This window comes from Rhopalosiphum maidis, chromosome 1 (genome assembly GCF_003676215.2).
Source record: "Rhopalosiphum maidis isolate BTI-1 chromosome 1, ASM367621v3, whole genome shotgun sequence".
In the NCBI taxonomy this organism is placed as follows: domain Eukaryota; kingdom Metazoa; phylum Arthropoda; class Insecta; order Hemiptera; family Aphididae; genus Rhopalosiphum; species Rhopalosiphum maidis.
The window spans coordinates 10,186,240-10,199,281 of record NC_040877.1 but is presented as its reverse complement, the minus strand read 5'-3'; the positions used below and the strand labels follow the sequence as shown (position 1 = coordinate 10,199,281).

General features: G+C 26.9%; 2 protein-coding genes across 7 annotated transcripts; one reads left to right on the top strand and one right to left on the bottom strand.

The window, feature by feature from the left end:
* Positions 1-4,611: 4,611 nt before the first annotated feature.
* On the top strand, positions 4,612-5,451 carry LOC113548141 (NADH dehydrogenase [ubiquinone] 1 alpha subcomplex subunit 5). Its single transcript, XM_026948863.1, has 3 exons — positions 4,612-4,752; positions 4,943-5,104; positions 5,164-5,451. Exons 1-3 carry the CDS (start codon positions 4,729-4,731, stop codon positions 5,335-5,337), a joined length of 360 nt encoding a protein of 119 aa, XP_026804664.1. The 5' UTR covers positions 4,612-4,728; the 3' UTR covers positions 5,338-5,451.
* A 223-nt stretch (positions 5,452-5,674) lies between these two features.
* On the bottom strand, positions 5,675-10,858 carry LOC113548140 (mitogen-activated protein kinase p38b-like). Of its 6 annotated transcripts, XM_026948860.1 has the most exons (13): positions 10,786-10,848; positions 10,607-10,717; positions 10,373-10,482; positions 9,760-9,896; positions 9,550-9,679; positions 8,378-8,436; positions 8,177-8,318; positions 7,944-8,106; positions 7,121-7,192; positions 6,949-7,028; positions 6,638-6,716; positions 6,406-6,579; positions 5,683-5,888 (listed from the first exon to the last, which is right to left on the bottom strand). In XM_026948860.1, the coding sequence occupies exons 3-13, from the start codon at positions 10,373-10,375 to the stop codon at positions 5,830-5,832; spliced, it is 1,098 nt and encodes a 365-aa protein (XP_026804661.1). In that variant the 5' UTR covers positions 10,376-10,482; positions 10,607-10,717; positions 10,786-10,848; the 3' UTR covers positions 5,683-5,829. The 6 variants fall into 6 exon arrangements, with proteins under 6 accessions (XP_026804658.1, XP_026804657.1, XP_026804661.1 ...); XM_026948857.1 differs by lacking the exons at positions 6,949-7,028; positions 10,607-10,717 and adding an exon at positions 6,809-6,888 and having other exon boundaries at positions 5,675-5,888; positions 10,786-10,858; XM_026948856.1 differs by lacking the exon at positions 10,607-10,717 and having other exon boundaries at positions 5,678-5,888; positions 10,786-10,858.
* Between the last annotated feature and the right edge of the window lie 2,184 nt (positions 10,859-13,042).

Here is a 13,042-nt window from a genome sequence, read left to right as displayed (position 1 = left end):
TATTTATATAGTATGTCTGGCCGTCTGGGGTTTTGTTAATGAATGGTCTCCTCTTCATGTGATTCGCGTTTATTTTATTGTTACCCCTATTACGTATTGTTTTATTTTGTAAACAGATGGAATATATTTAAATAAATTAAAAAAAAATTATTGATTAAAATATACATTTTTTATAGTAAAAAAATATTTGCATAAACAGACTGAAATAATATTGTATACATACGCCATACGGGGACATGGAAAAAAGTAACCCAAACACTTTAATGAGTCATCAATGAGCTATGGGACAACAGTTTCAAATGTGATGCGGAATGCATCTCCCTTAGGGATGCGTGGAGTAAATATAATATAGTACAGAGCCGTGCCGTTAAGATTTGGTGCCCAGGGCAAAATTAAAAAAATCAAAAATATTTGCCCCTATTTTATTTATCATTATGCATTGGCGCATGCCCCTTAGCCTCCCCCCACGGCACGGCTCTGATAAAGTATATTCACATGTCTAATTTAAAAATACAATGACTAAAGACTTATTATAAGATCCCTAATGAGTTTTTGAAGCATAATAGTATTAAATGGGAAATCTGTATGGGTGTATGTGTCTATAAATGAAGCTCGAGTTATGTATAAATGTATAATAGCTATATTAAATGGTCAATGTATTGAACTCAAGGTTTTAATTCAGTAAAAAGCCCCATAAATTAATTGGACCCAATGCCTTATTCGTCGACAGTCTTTAGTATAGAATATAACTATTCTTTTATTTGCGATAGTGATAACTGATAGGTATTTATTTTTATGGTTCTATAATCTGTTTACGTTTCATAAGAAAATAAGTACCTAAGCTAATTGAGTGTCGAATTAATTAAAAAAATTTGGATTGTAGACGATCGAGAACAGTTGTGAAGAAAGATAATTAATAGTACTCATGGATTTATGATAGCTTTAAACCCTTTTAAAATGTTTGAAAGTATAATTGTATTTGTATAGTATATGTACGAATTATCTTTATTATGTGTATAATATATTAATATAGCACGTGAAGTTGGTAGGAACTTTGAATATTAAACGTAGTTAAAGCATACAATAAGTTCTCCTTCCAATAATTACAGTGAGATATATGTATTAAATATTAATGTATTATTGTAGTCTGCAATTGGCTACTGCATGGCTAAATATTATATATATAGCATTATATTTATTTCATATTATCTTACACATCATTATTTACTTTGTATTTCCGATTTTCATTGTCATATTTATATTATATTACCTATTTATTGAATGTATGAAGATGTTAAATGTGTTTGTATAAATTTGGCAATCATTTAAATGCAGATTCCTTAATTGGACTTATTCCAATTATTTTACATTAGTTAGTGTACCTATTTGTAACCGTATTACACTAAATAATTCATCCTACAGTTTGTAGCTATATAGATAACTATTAACTATACTATATATTATATATATATATAAATTAGAGTAACGTTATTACGTTATGTATTGTAACTCGTCTAACCTTGTAGGCTGCAGTTGTCTCATAAATAAAATATAAGTACTTAATATACGAAATTGAAAATATTAAGTAGATATTTAGTACTTCCTATTTAAGTATACGATGTTCTATTTGTACACGTACAATATTTGAAAATAATTATAAAATTTAAATTTCAAACCCTAATACAAATGAATGTGACTCTAAGTATATTAATTTAAATTCAAACAATACAAACATACATATAGACTTAAATTCTTCATGAAAAATCCCGTATCAAATTATCAAACATTTTATTCATAAACAAAAATATTATACATAAATTGAGAAAAAAATGAATAAAACTATTAAATTTCAAATGTCTATAAATAGAACAAAACATCAAAACTATATCATTTAAAAAATGCTATTAATTCGGAATTCCATTAAAGCAGGGAGCAGGAATCAAAAATTAATACGTATAGAACAGAATTTATAACATTTCCGGAGCAATAGAAATGTATATTCTGAACCCCGCCACCCAGATATTTATATGTTATAAAATTTATAAAATAAATTTTCACATATTTTTTTAGGACCCCTCCCCCCATTTTTTTGAAAATCCGCCACTGTCCAAAGTGATATCTAGAAAAATGAAAGTAAGATTCTGTATAGCTATTATAGATGTATAGCTATTATTAGACCAACGCTCAAGAATGATTGCGAAATTTAATATTTTAACGACGGTCAAACAGCGATAAGCTTGAGGACTTTCGAAAAGAGAGTATGGAGAAAAATATGTGGATCTATCACCGGTAAAACAATGGGGAACTGGTGGAAGAGATATAACAAAGAGTTGTACGATATGTTGAAACTAGTACCAGTAACAAACTATATCAATAACAAAGAATATAATGGGTAGGTGATTAGGTCACATAATGAGAAGAAAATAAAACGAAACAAAGTAGTACAGGGATGGAAACTACAAGAAAAAAGACCTAAAGGAAGATCTAGGAAAAGATTGATTGACGCAGTGGAATAAGAATAGATCTAAAAACCTACAGAGGAGTTAAAGACTGGAGAGACACAGTCCTAAATAGAGACAGTGTAGTAAAACTAATTAAAACTCTTAAAGAGTAGACATTCCAGAAGAAGTAGAAGTACGATTAGGTATATATTATAATTTTGATCGTGGTAGTTATTTAGTTATAGGATCCACGGTGGGACTAGTGAGAGGGCGTGATTGATGATAACACGGTTCGTGTCAAATGTTATTGTATTTTAAATGATAATTTATTAATATCAGACATCAGTCATGACTCATGAATCAAGTCAATCAAAATATAATTAACTACTTACATATAGGTACCTACTATATTCGGAAAAAAAGAATTGGCCCGCAAAAGGGCATTTGTCTACCAAGTCCTTCAGTTCACGCGGCTATGGTTAGCCACCTATAGTATATTACATAGCCGCATATAAATATTTAGGTAATAGGTAATACTACACGGTTTGGCCACAAGTTATGTAATTCACTTAGCAATTTATTGCTGTTGCTGTATAGCAAATGCAGAAGACTTTGCAAATACCACTTTGCCACTCACGTGATTTTTAATTTAATACTAGCTGTTCCCATGCACTTCGTTGCCCGTACAAAATGCACCCGTGTTAAATTTGGTTGCCTATAGACTAAAATGCTAACAAATAACAATGCTAACATTTAGCGTAAGGATAAAATCTATTTTTGGTATATAGATGATATCTCTGGCATATCAATTTTACATAACTGTCCTGCTTAGAGTTGCATTTTTATAATCAATTAACCAATATTAAAAAATATTTGTGTAGAGCCACCCTTTACACCTATTGTCTAGGGGTATGAAAAATAGTTTACATAACTCTCTCAGACCTATTGATTATACACACAAAATTTCATGAAAATTGGTTAAGCCGTTTCGGAGGAGTTTAGCGACATACATTTTCCATTGTGACACGAGATTTCTATATAATATTATTAGATTATATAATCAGCAAATTATACACTATTCTGTCATATATACAACTGTATGTGTAAAAAAAATAGTAACTACAATGCAATGATTTTAATTTTATAAAAAAAATTACCAAAAATATTTGAATAGGTCTGTTTTATTATTTTATTACTGAAAACGAATTGAATTCACAATAGTAGTAAAGTCTGAATCGTCCAATTGTGATCTTTGGTCCAAATGATCCATAATATTAAATAATAAGTACAACTGTACAAGTCGGACTAAAGATTTTTTAAACGATATACAACTTTTAAAAATAACTTATAAATATAATTACATATATTTACAAATAGTTAAAATAGGATTAAATCTATAAGCTAATTGTTGATATTAAAATCAGAAAAAAATACGTATTAATGCCGATAAATTCATTAATCATTATAATTGGCAAGTGGTGAGAAATATATTAATTATTAATTATGGTAAAAACCTATGCTTTGTAGTTAAATCCTTAAGTCCCAAACGGCCGAACGATATTATGATGAATACAATAATTTATTTAAAATTTTGCTGGTTGCAAGATGGATCTATTTAGGATAGATTTATCAATCAATTTATTTATACTCGTTACGATAAGCGGCGAGATATGATTTATGTAATAATTTAATAATTATATTATTTATGAACAATTTAGTAAGATACTAAGATTACTTTAACCATTTATAATAAACATGATTTAATAAGTTTCAATAACAAGCAAAATATTAATGATTTTATATGAATCTTGAACAAAATTAATTTTGAAATTATGCAAAAATGTGCAGATAAAATAAGTAGAGTGAAGAACGTTATAAATAATATTAATCAAACCAATTTATTAATTAATAAATATGTGATCTTACGTTAGGTATATATATAGTATATTTTAAATCGTATCACAACACTGTACATAAGTCATAACTTAAACAGTTAAACCACATCATAGAGTAATAATTATTAATTACTCTTAAAAACCACACTTAAACTGTAGTTGTTACGGGTTACTATCAGAATTAATAATAATGATAATAGCATATTGAAATTTGAAATAGCAGCTGATTCTCTGGTCTTGTATTTTTTTTATCAGTTTTTTAAATTGATAAGTGATAATACTAAGTGATAATACACTGATTTACTTGCTTTTTTTTTTACTCCCATAAAGTGTTAACTGTTAAGGTAAATTGTAAAACTAACTCGTTGAACATTTTTTCATTGTCCTTCAAAATGTCTTATAAATACTTAAAAAAGGTAAGCGTTTAAATTGTTTTTAAAAACAATTGCGTTTTAATAATTATTAGCATTCGAACCTGCTTTAAAGTGGTTTATAAAAATATGCAATATTACAATTATTAATAATACTATAATGCTTATATCAGCAATGTGCCCATGTAGATTAGTCGTATTTCATGTTATTAATGAATGTCAATATTTTTTTTAGACAACCGGTCTCACGAGACTTAATGTAGCAAAAAGTCCACACTACACTCTGGGAGTGTTATACGGGAAGATTCTGCGAACTTTGCGTAAGATGCCAGAGGACGCGGCGTATCGAAAATATACTGAGCAAATAATTAGCAATAGAGCCAAAATCGTTCAAGAAGTATTGCAATTATTGCATAATTGTAAATAAAGTTTATAACTTACTCATTTTTCATTTAGACTGTAGCAGTAGAAGATTTTGAAAAGAAAATTGACTGTGGACAAGCTGAAGAACTTATTGTACAGGCTGAAAATGAATTGGTTTTGTCTAGACAGATGTTGGCATTTAAACCATGGGAATCGTTAATTGTCAAACCAAATGCTGACCAATGGACCTGGCCTCCATCAAAGTGATTTGTTTAAATATTGTAAAATAGTTTGATTTCAATTTGTTAGATACTTTAAATATGTATTCTGCGAAATTTGGGATTTTTATTAATAAAGTGAAACATAAAGTATTGCTTTTTATTTGGATAATTAATAAATAACCTATGTGTAAAGTGTACTTAAATATATTTAACAATATAATGTGAAATAAAAAACATGTATTATTTAAAAAATGAAAACAAAAATATAATTATTGCATAGAATAAAACAATGCGTGTTAAAAATATGTTAGAAAATATTTTATATATAAAATATAATTAATGGTAAATAATTACATACTAAACTATCTTAATTAAATTCATATACATATGAATTTATTTAACAATAACAATAATCAAAATATTAATCTACAAATATAATTATTATAAACATTAATAAAACTTTAATAAAGCTGAGCATTCTTTTCACAATAGTTTGCAAAAATAATTATACAAGACATCAAAAATGTGCTGAAGTGACTTATGTTGATTCTAATTGTGTGGACGGAACATAACTTACAACTTCTTCCCAAACAAGTTCTATAACATAAATGTTAAAACATTTATTTATTTTATTAATCTGAAATATAATTTTTGTGAAAATCTTTCAATAGGCAAATTTAAATGAGTACATGTTCAAGTATACACAAAAATGTCATTCATAAATTAACATTCAATAATTAAAGTTAAAAAAATAATATATATAAACTAAAAGCTAATAAAGGAATAATAGGAATTTCAGGTTATGCAATAAAAAAAATATTAATTAAAATATGTAGAGAGATGTATAAGGTATATAATAACTTTTGATGACCATTAAATTATCTAATTCATACACCTTATTCTTAGAATATAAGTTAGTACATATTGTATTATTTTAATTACAAAATTCGTTAAGCGGCTATACATAAACATTTAAAAATAAAATAATTTATCATTTTTGTTGAAAATCTGTATTTTTTAGGTGTTTTGATGTCAGTACGACAAAATTAATAATTTTGTATTTAAATAAACTCAAATAATGAATAATACTAAATATTAAGAATTAATATTTCACCTTTCCATTTTTCTACATTTAATTCCATATCTTCAAAGCTTTGATCATATGGAGGTGAATTTGGTTCATCAGTTGGATCAGCATATTGTGCCAGGTATGGGTGTGCAAGTGCTTTTTCAGCAGTCATTCTTTTATCAGCGTCCAATTCCAACATTTCTTCTAACAATTTAATTGCTGTTCGCAAAGTAATTTATTAAGAATTTGTACAATCATTTTTAAATAAAAATTTTACCTAATGGATTAGCTCCTTTGAATACTTCAGCAAAATCTTTTTTCAGCATTACTGGTAAAGACTGTATATATTTTTTTGCCTAAAATACCATATAAAAACTTACAATACAACATATTGATTTAAACAAACACTACCACAACCAAATAAATAACAAATATAAGACACACAAACCTCTGAGCTTTTAATTTTATTTAAATATTCAAGGGACGGTGTTCCACACAAAACTAATACACGTGTTAAATGATCCACATCTAATTTTATATGCTGTTAAGGATTATAAGCTTATTTATATGATATTGTGTGACACTTACCGATTCACTGGATATCTTTTGCATCAGTTCATTTGATGGAGTGCCTAATATTTCCAAAATCAAATTTAATTGTTGTATGTCTTTAATATCTTATAAGAAAAATATATTCTATGTTAGATTTTCTTTAATAGTAAATTAGTAAAGAAGATTTAAACTTATTTAAAAAGGATACGATCTGTACCAGGAAATAATGTCCTTCCTGTTAAAAGTTCAGCCATAATACAGCCTACTGACCAAATATCAACTAAAATTAAAAATAAACAATTATATAAAATTAATAATTTATACAAGAAGCATAAATATTTATTTTTAAAATTAAATTATATTTGCACTTTTGACTTATTAGTATCAAGAAAAACTTATTAAATTAATGATTAACAAGATAATGTGTTTATATATCTTTATCATATGATATCATTGTTATTATTATAATTAAAAGGACGTCATGTGTTGTTTCCGTCTTACAAACGTAAAACATAGCAAATTTGCGTTCAGCAGAATCAAGTTTATGTTATAAGCTTTAATATTAGTCAATTTACCTATTATTAAACTTAAAGGTAATAATATTATCTAGGGCATCCCATAGACTTTTATTGATATTTTAATTTTTAAGTGAATTATAGTTATGTAAAATATTAAAACTTTAAAATGTTCGTAACTCGCTTAAATATTAAAATATCAATAAAAGCTTATGAGATGCCCTGAATAATATTATTACCTTTAAGTTTGATGATAAGTAAATTGACTCTAATATTAAAGCTAACAGCATAAAATTAAATCTGCTGAACGCAAATTTGCTATGTCTTACGTTTGTAAGACAGAGACAATATATGTGGGTATGACTTCCTCTTTTTGCCCAAAATTATATGCATACGCATACTTTTTATTATTAGATAAGACATACATTTCAATTTAAACTTAATAAGTTGATAATACATATAATTATGTGCTTTAATATATATATTATATATAATATATATGTATATAAATTTAACCTGTCTGATTATAATGCATCCAATTTAACATTATCTCAGGTGCTCTGTACCATCTGGTAGCCACATATCCAGTCATTTCACTTTCAGTTGGTCTTGCTAATCCAAAATCTAATATTTTTAGCTCGCAATCTTCATTTACGCCAATATTTGATGGTTTTAAATCCTAAATAAATTTTATACTATCAGTAATGATATAACCAATTGTATATAACATATAAACCAATTTTACATACTCTATGGATTATTCCAGCAGAATGGATGTACTTCAAACCTCGTAAAATTTGGTAAACAAGAAACTGAACATGATCATCAGACAATTTTTGTGTACGTATGATATTGTTTAAGTCAGCTCCCATTAAATGAGTGACCATATACCTATAAGAAAAAAATTAAATATAAAGAATACATACGTTTTAAATTATACATAAACTTACAATTGATTAAAATTATTTATAGTATTTGCAGGTGTGAAAACATCTAATAATCCAATTACCTAAACATTAAGAATATACAATTAATTTTAATATTTTGGTTAAATATTTTTTTAATGACATAATATTCCCTTACTAATAAACAGAGTTCAGGACTTAAAGCACCTAAAATAATCAAAATAAGTGTTTAAAAAAGTACATAAAAACTTCATTATAAGCACTTTAAAAAAGAATTTTTAAACATGAAGATAAGAAAAAAAAGCAAATTCAAAATCTTTCTTTTTATCTTTATAAATTACTTCAGTTATGTAACTGCATTTCCAAATAACTCAACTTTACTGATTATGAATATGAAAAATCAAAAAAGAAACAAACAACGCAACATAAATTGACTAATCTATGTTATTGTATTCATTACATTGACATTAAAGCTCAAAATAATTAATATACTAGAAATCCCTTATAGTTTTTGTTAGAAATGATGAATACTTTTATTGTTCCATAAGCAGACAAAATAGATAGCAAAAATAAATAAAAATAATTAAAGTAACTAGATATAATTTACTACCAGAAACCACTCATAACATTGAGTTTTACTATAAATAATTACAGGCATAAAAAAAAAAAAAATAAAAAAAAAACATCATTGTAAAATCAAAGCATTTTTTTTTTAGTACCAAAATAAGCAAAAAAAAGATTTTATGTTTGAAATTGTAATAATATGACATAACTTTTATGCATTCTACTAAAGCAAAAAAAAAGCAAATGCTTTAAATCCCAAATCCTGCTGGAAAAAAAAAGCTTGTGTTTATAATTAATATTAAATACTTGGTGTTCCAGTTAAATATTGGGTGTCTCAAGATAATAATTACAAAGAAAAACATGAAATATTTAAACTATGTAATAAAGTTATCCAATTGTATAGTATTTTAAAGTTATAATACTCAATGAATATACTTGACAACAAATGCATAGTGTATAAAATAATAACGAAATCATAAGCAGATAGCAGATATCGGGGTTAACTGGTTACTAAAATAATCAAAGCATGGTTCTTTACAATAATACATTTCAAGTCCCATGCCCTGAAATCAAAAAAATTGCCTATGACTTAAGTATATTTACGTTAAATATAATCTTAACAATTTATAAATTAATATTGAAAAAGGACATACATTTTCATGGTTCATATGTTTTAACATGCGAAGCTCTCGATAGGTACGTTTAGCATGAACTGCTGACTGGAATGGTCTGGCAAGCTTTTTGATGGCAACTTTCAACCCAGTCTGATTATCAACAGCTGAACTAAAAAATACAAGTAAAAAAAAAAATAGATCATGTGGTTTGTTGAAAATTAGAAAAAAAAAATTGGTGATATTCAATACCAAACTTGTCCGTAGGCACCAAGACCAACAGGAGTGAGCATTTGGTATCTATCGGGTACTTCCCATTCGGTCTTGTTAATTTCGATTTTGTAATATTTCATCGTGAAACGCTGGTTTGTAGTCTGAGATGGACCTGACTATAAATTATAATATTATAACATAACATAAAAAGTGTACCGAAATAATATTTTAGTGTACTACTGAATTTCGAAGCTTATCAAATAAACGTGACTCTCAAGATACGAATGAATATTATTGAATCATCTTTGTTTATTTTGAGTTGTAAGATGGAGAGCTTCGGGAGTGCGGACTGCTTCTGCAATTCTGTGCCGCCTAAACACCTACCTATTTAGTGAATAGCTAGTGGGTCTAATAATTTTTTATTCGAAAAAAGAAAAGTTCAAGATTATGTTTCTGAATTGTCGACTGTGATTGGTGCAAAACGCAGTTTGAATGTGGGCTTTCGCTTCGCTACTAATATCAAGATATATTACAATATAACATTATGATAAATTGATAACCTGCAGCTGATAACGCGCGTTATGTCCACAAAATATCAGAAAACGATAATATTATTAATTAATAATAATTGATAATTAGTAATTGCTATTACCATAACACTTGAGAGTCTTGACTTCTTCAGGCTTCGCTCTTGTTTTGACGAATCGACGTGGGACCCGTGGACGGCATGGACAGTGAAGTGAGTTGTGGTATAACTGGCATCTACAACAAATTGAAAAATTTCTAAAACGCCATTTACTATTTATTTCATAAAACAGGGTCGTTAAGACAAATGATACACCATAAACACGTGTGATTAAATAAGTACTAATTAATTTGTAATTACCAATAATCGTTTATCAATAGCTATAATATTAAGTAGGCGGGTATCGTAGGTACAACAACTCTCGGCGGCTATAGGATATTGCGGAAATATAGTACTATCTTTGTAGAATACCTGTTATTACAGTGTTTGAGTGTTAGTGTGTAAGTGTTAGTGTTACTGTTATTTTAATTTGTCCTTACTCGGGTTATAATAGTACGTATGTCGAAATACGTCAGTATTTATATTAGACGAGTACATAACCACGATTGAACTATTGAAGATATTATATTATCTCTGTTTTTTAATCGTGTACACAACCAACGTTATCAGCTATCACCAATTTCGAAGGTCAATTATCATTATTATTACTCGCAGACTTCAATACTGCTATGGAAAAGTCTGTGGTTTTACTGTTATTACAAAGTTTATTACTAAAATTAGTCTATATTTATTATTCGAAAACCGTCAACCGATATATCGTAATCGTCTAAAATCTGTGAAAAACTATATTATATATAATAATAACGTCATATCGTTATTACACACGCGCTAAATTACCTATGCAGTACGAAAAAATACAGAACAAATGAAATTTCGGTGACTACACCGTTTCACATTCACACTTGTCACTTTCCATACATGTTTAAACCTTATTTATTTAAATACTTAAGGAGAGTAAAAAATACTAAACAGTCGATTTTTTGTGTTAGGTAGACGTTACAATTTAATATGTTTAATTATTGAACATCAATTTTATGTTGGAATTACCGATATCGGCACTATTAATGAGTGGTAACTGTTGTTCGTTACCCCTTGACTAGTTTCGGCCGTGTAGTAAATCTTATCCATTGTTTAAGACAAACATTTTGTTTCCTTTTCATGTTTAAATTATGAAATCATTGATTGGGTTTTGGATAAATTTTATATTTTAGTAATTTAGTAATACCTATAATACCACCACTACTACTACTTCTGCCAATTTCAAATTTAAATGAATTGTAAAATGTAAAATTGTGTTGATTTTTCAAGTTTTTCATAGTTCTGTAACAATTTAAAAATTATAGGCATTTTATAATATATTATATATTATGTTTCCATTTTAAATAAAATAGTTTTTTACTAATCTATACCTTGATACCTGTTAAGGGATGAATATGGCGTATAATAAAAGCAAATTACATTAATAATAATAACTTCACCGGAAAAATTATCAGATCTTTTAGAGTTGTTGGATTTTGATAATCAATTTTTTATTTGAAAGATGACTTTTATAGCTCACATTGAACAACACATTCTTTATTTTATTAAGTAATGGTATAAATTAATAATTAGTAAAAAAGCTCAATATTGTCTTTTTTAAAGATGTATAATGCATATATTATGCAATTTTCTAAATGTACTCGTGGAAATGTGTACTTATTAGTGTTTGGCTAAATGCTCAGAAACTCAAACGATTAATCAGTGATCATTATGAATGTATGTGTGTGTATGTGCGATTCAGATGATTCAGTGATTGTAAGTAAAAGAAATATAGCGCCATAGTGAAGTACTCCAGCAGTCGGCGTGTAGTTAATAATGATTCTAAGAAAAAAACATTAAATGCATTTTACTTCAAAATTCCAAATATTAATTTAAGTATAAGTACTAAAGTACCTATATTATAAGTCAATTGTTAAGTTAAATGAGTAAATAATAATAAACATGAATCATAGATATTGAATAGTATAAGCTATGGCTATTAAAAAAATAGATAAATAATCTCTTTCCCTACTTAAATATTCTTCACATAATGGTTTGAATTTATATTCTGTAATTCAACATATATATTTTTTTTTTTTCGTAATATACCCAGTGAACGTCTTGCGATTACATTTTTAATGATACAATTTGGTTTATCGCAGCCCACAGGTATCATTGTATTAATAAATACAACTTAAATATTATTATTTATTACATATTTAACATGAAAAAATACATATATATATGTATTTAAGGTTTAGACAAGCGGAGTAGTGGACAAACATTTTGCGGGGTAACCCGCTGTACCACCACGTATCAAAACTATAAATACTTATAACTCATAAACTATTCGCCCTAAATTCGATTTTTATGTATCAAAATACTCAGAAAATTATTGTGCTTTGGAATATGAAATTAAAACTCTATGTTGTCATTCTAAAAAGTAAAAAACTTAAAAAAAATATTTAAAAATATAATTTTTTAATAAAAACGTTAAAAATATTTTCAAAAACATGAAGACTTTTTGAAATAATAAGTGTTTTATGATAAAAGAATCACTCTGTATGTAAAGTCTAAGTTTATTTCAACAAGTGTGTTTTCGAATTTCTATATAGATACATTTAAAAATGATTTTATTTATGACGGCAAATTTATTATTTCAATAACTTTTTATCAAAATTAACTTTTTTTTCCCGGGTCGTTTTATACCAATTAGTG

Bases quoted from the DNA above. Each gene is read 5' to 3' on its own strand.
- LOC113548141 (XM_026948863.1), top strand. From the start codon at position 4,729: ATGTCTTATAAATACTTAAAAAAG. The intron at 4,753-4,942 runs GTAAGCGTTTAA...TATTTTTTTTAG, and splicing joins CTTATAAATACTTAAAAAAG to ACAACCGGTCTCACGAGACT. The intron at 5,105-5,163 runs GTATTGCAATTA...TTTTTCATTTAG, and splicing joins GAGCCAAAATCGTTCAAGAA to ACTGTAGCAGTAGAAGATTT.
- LOC113548140 (XM_026948857.1), bottom strand. From the start codon at position 10,843: ATGTACTCGTCTAATATAAATACTGACGTATTTCGACATACGTACTAT. The intron at 8,319-8,377 runs GTAAGTTTATGT...TTTTTCTTATAG, and splicing joins ATAAATAATTTTAATCAATT to GTATATGGTCACTCATTTAA. The intron at 8,107-8,176 runs GTATGTAAAATT...AAATTTATTTAG, and splicing joins CTGCTGGAATAATCCATAGA to GATTTAAAACCATCAAATAT.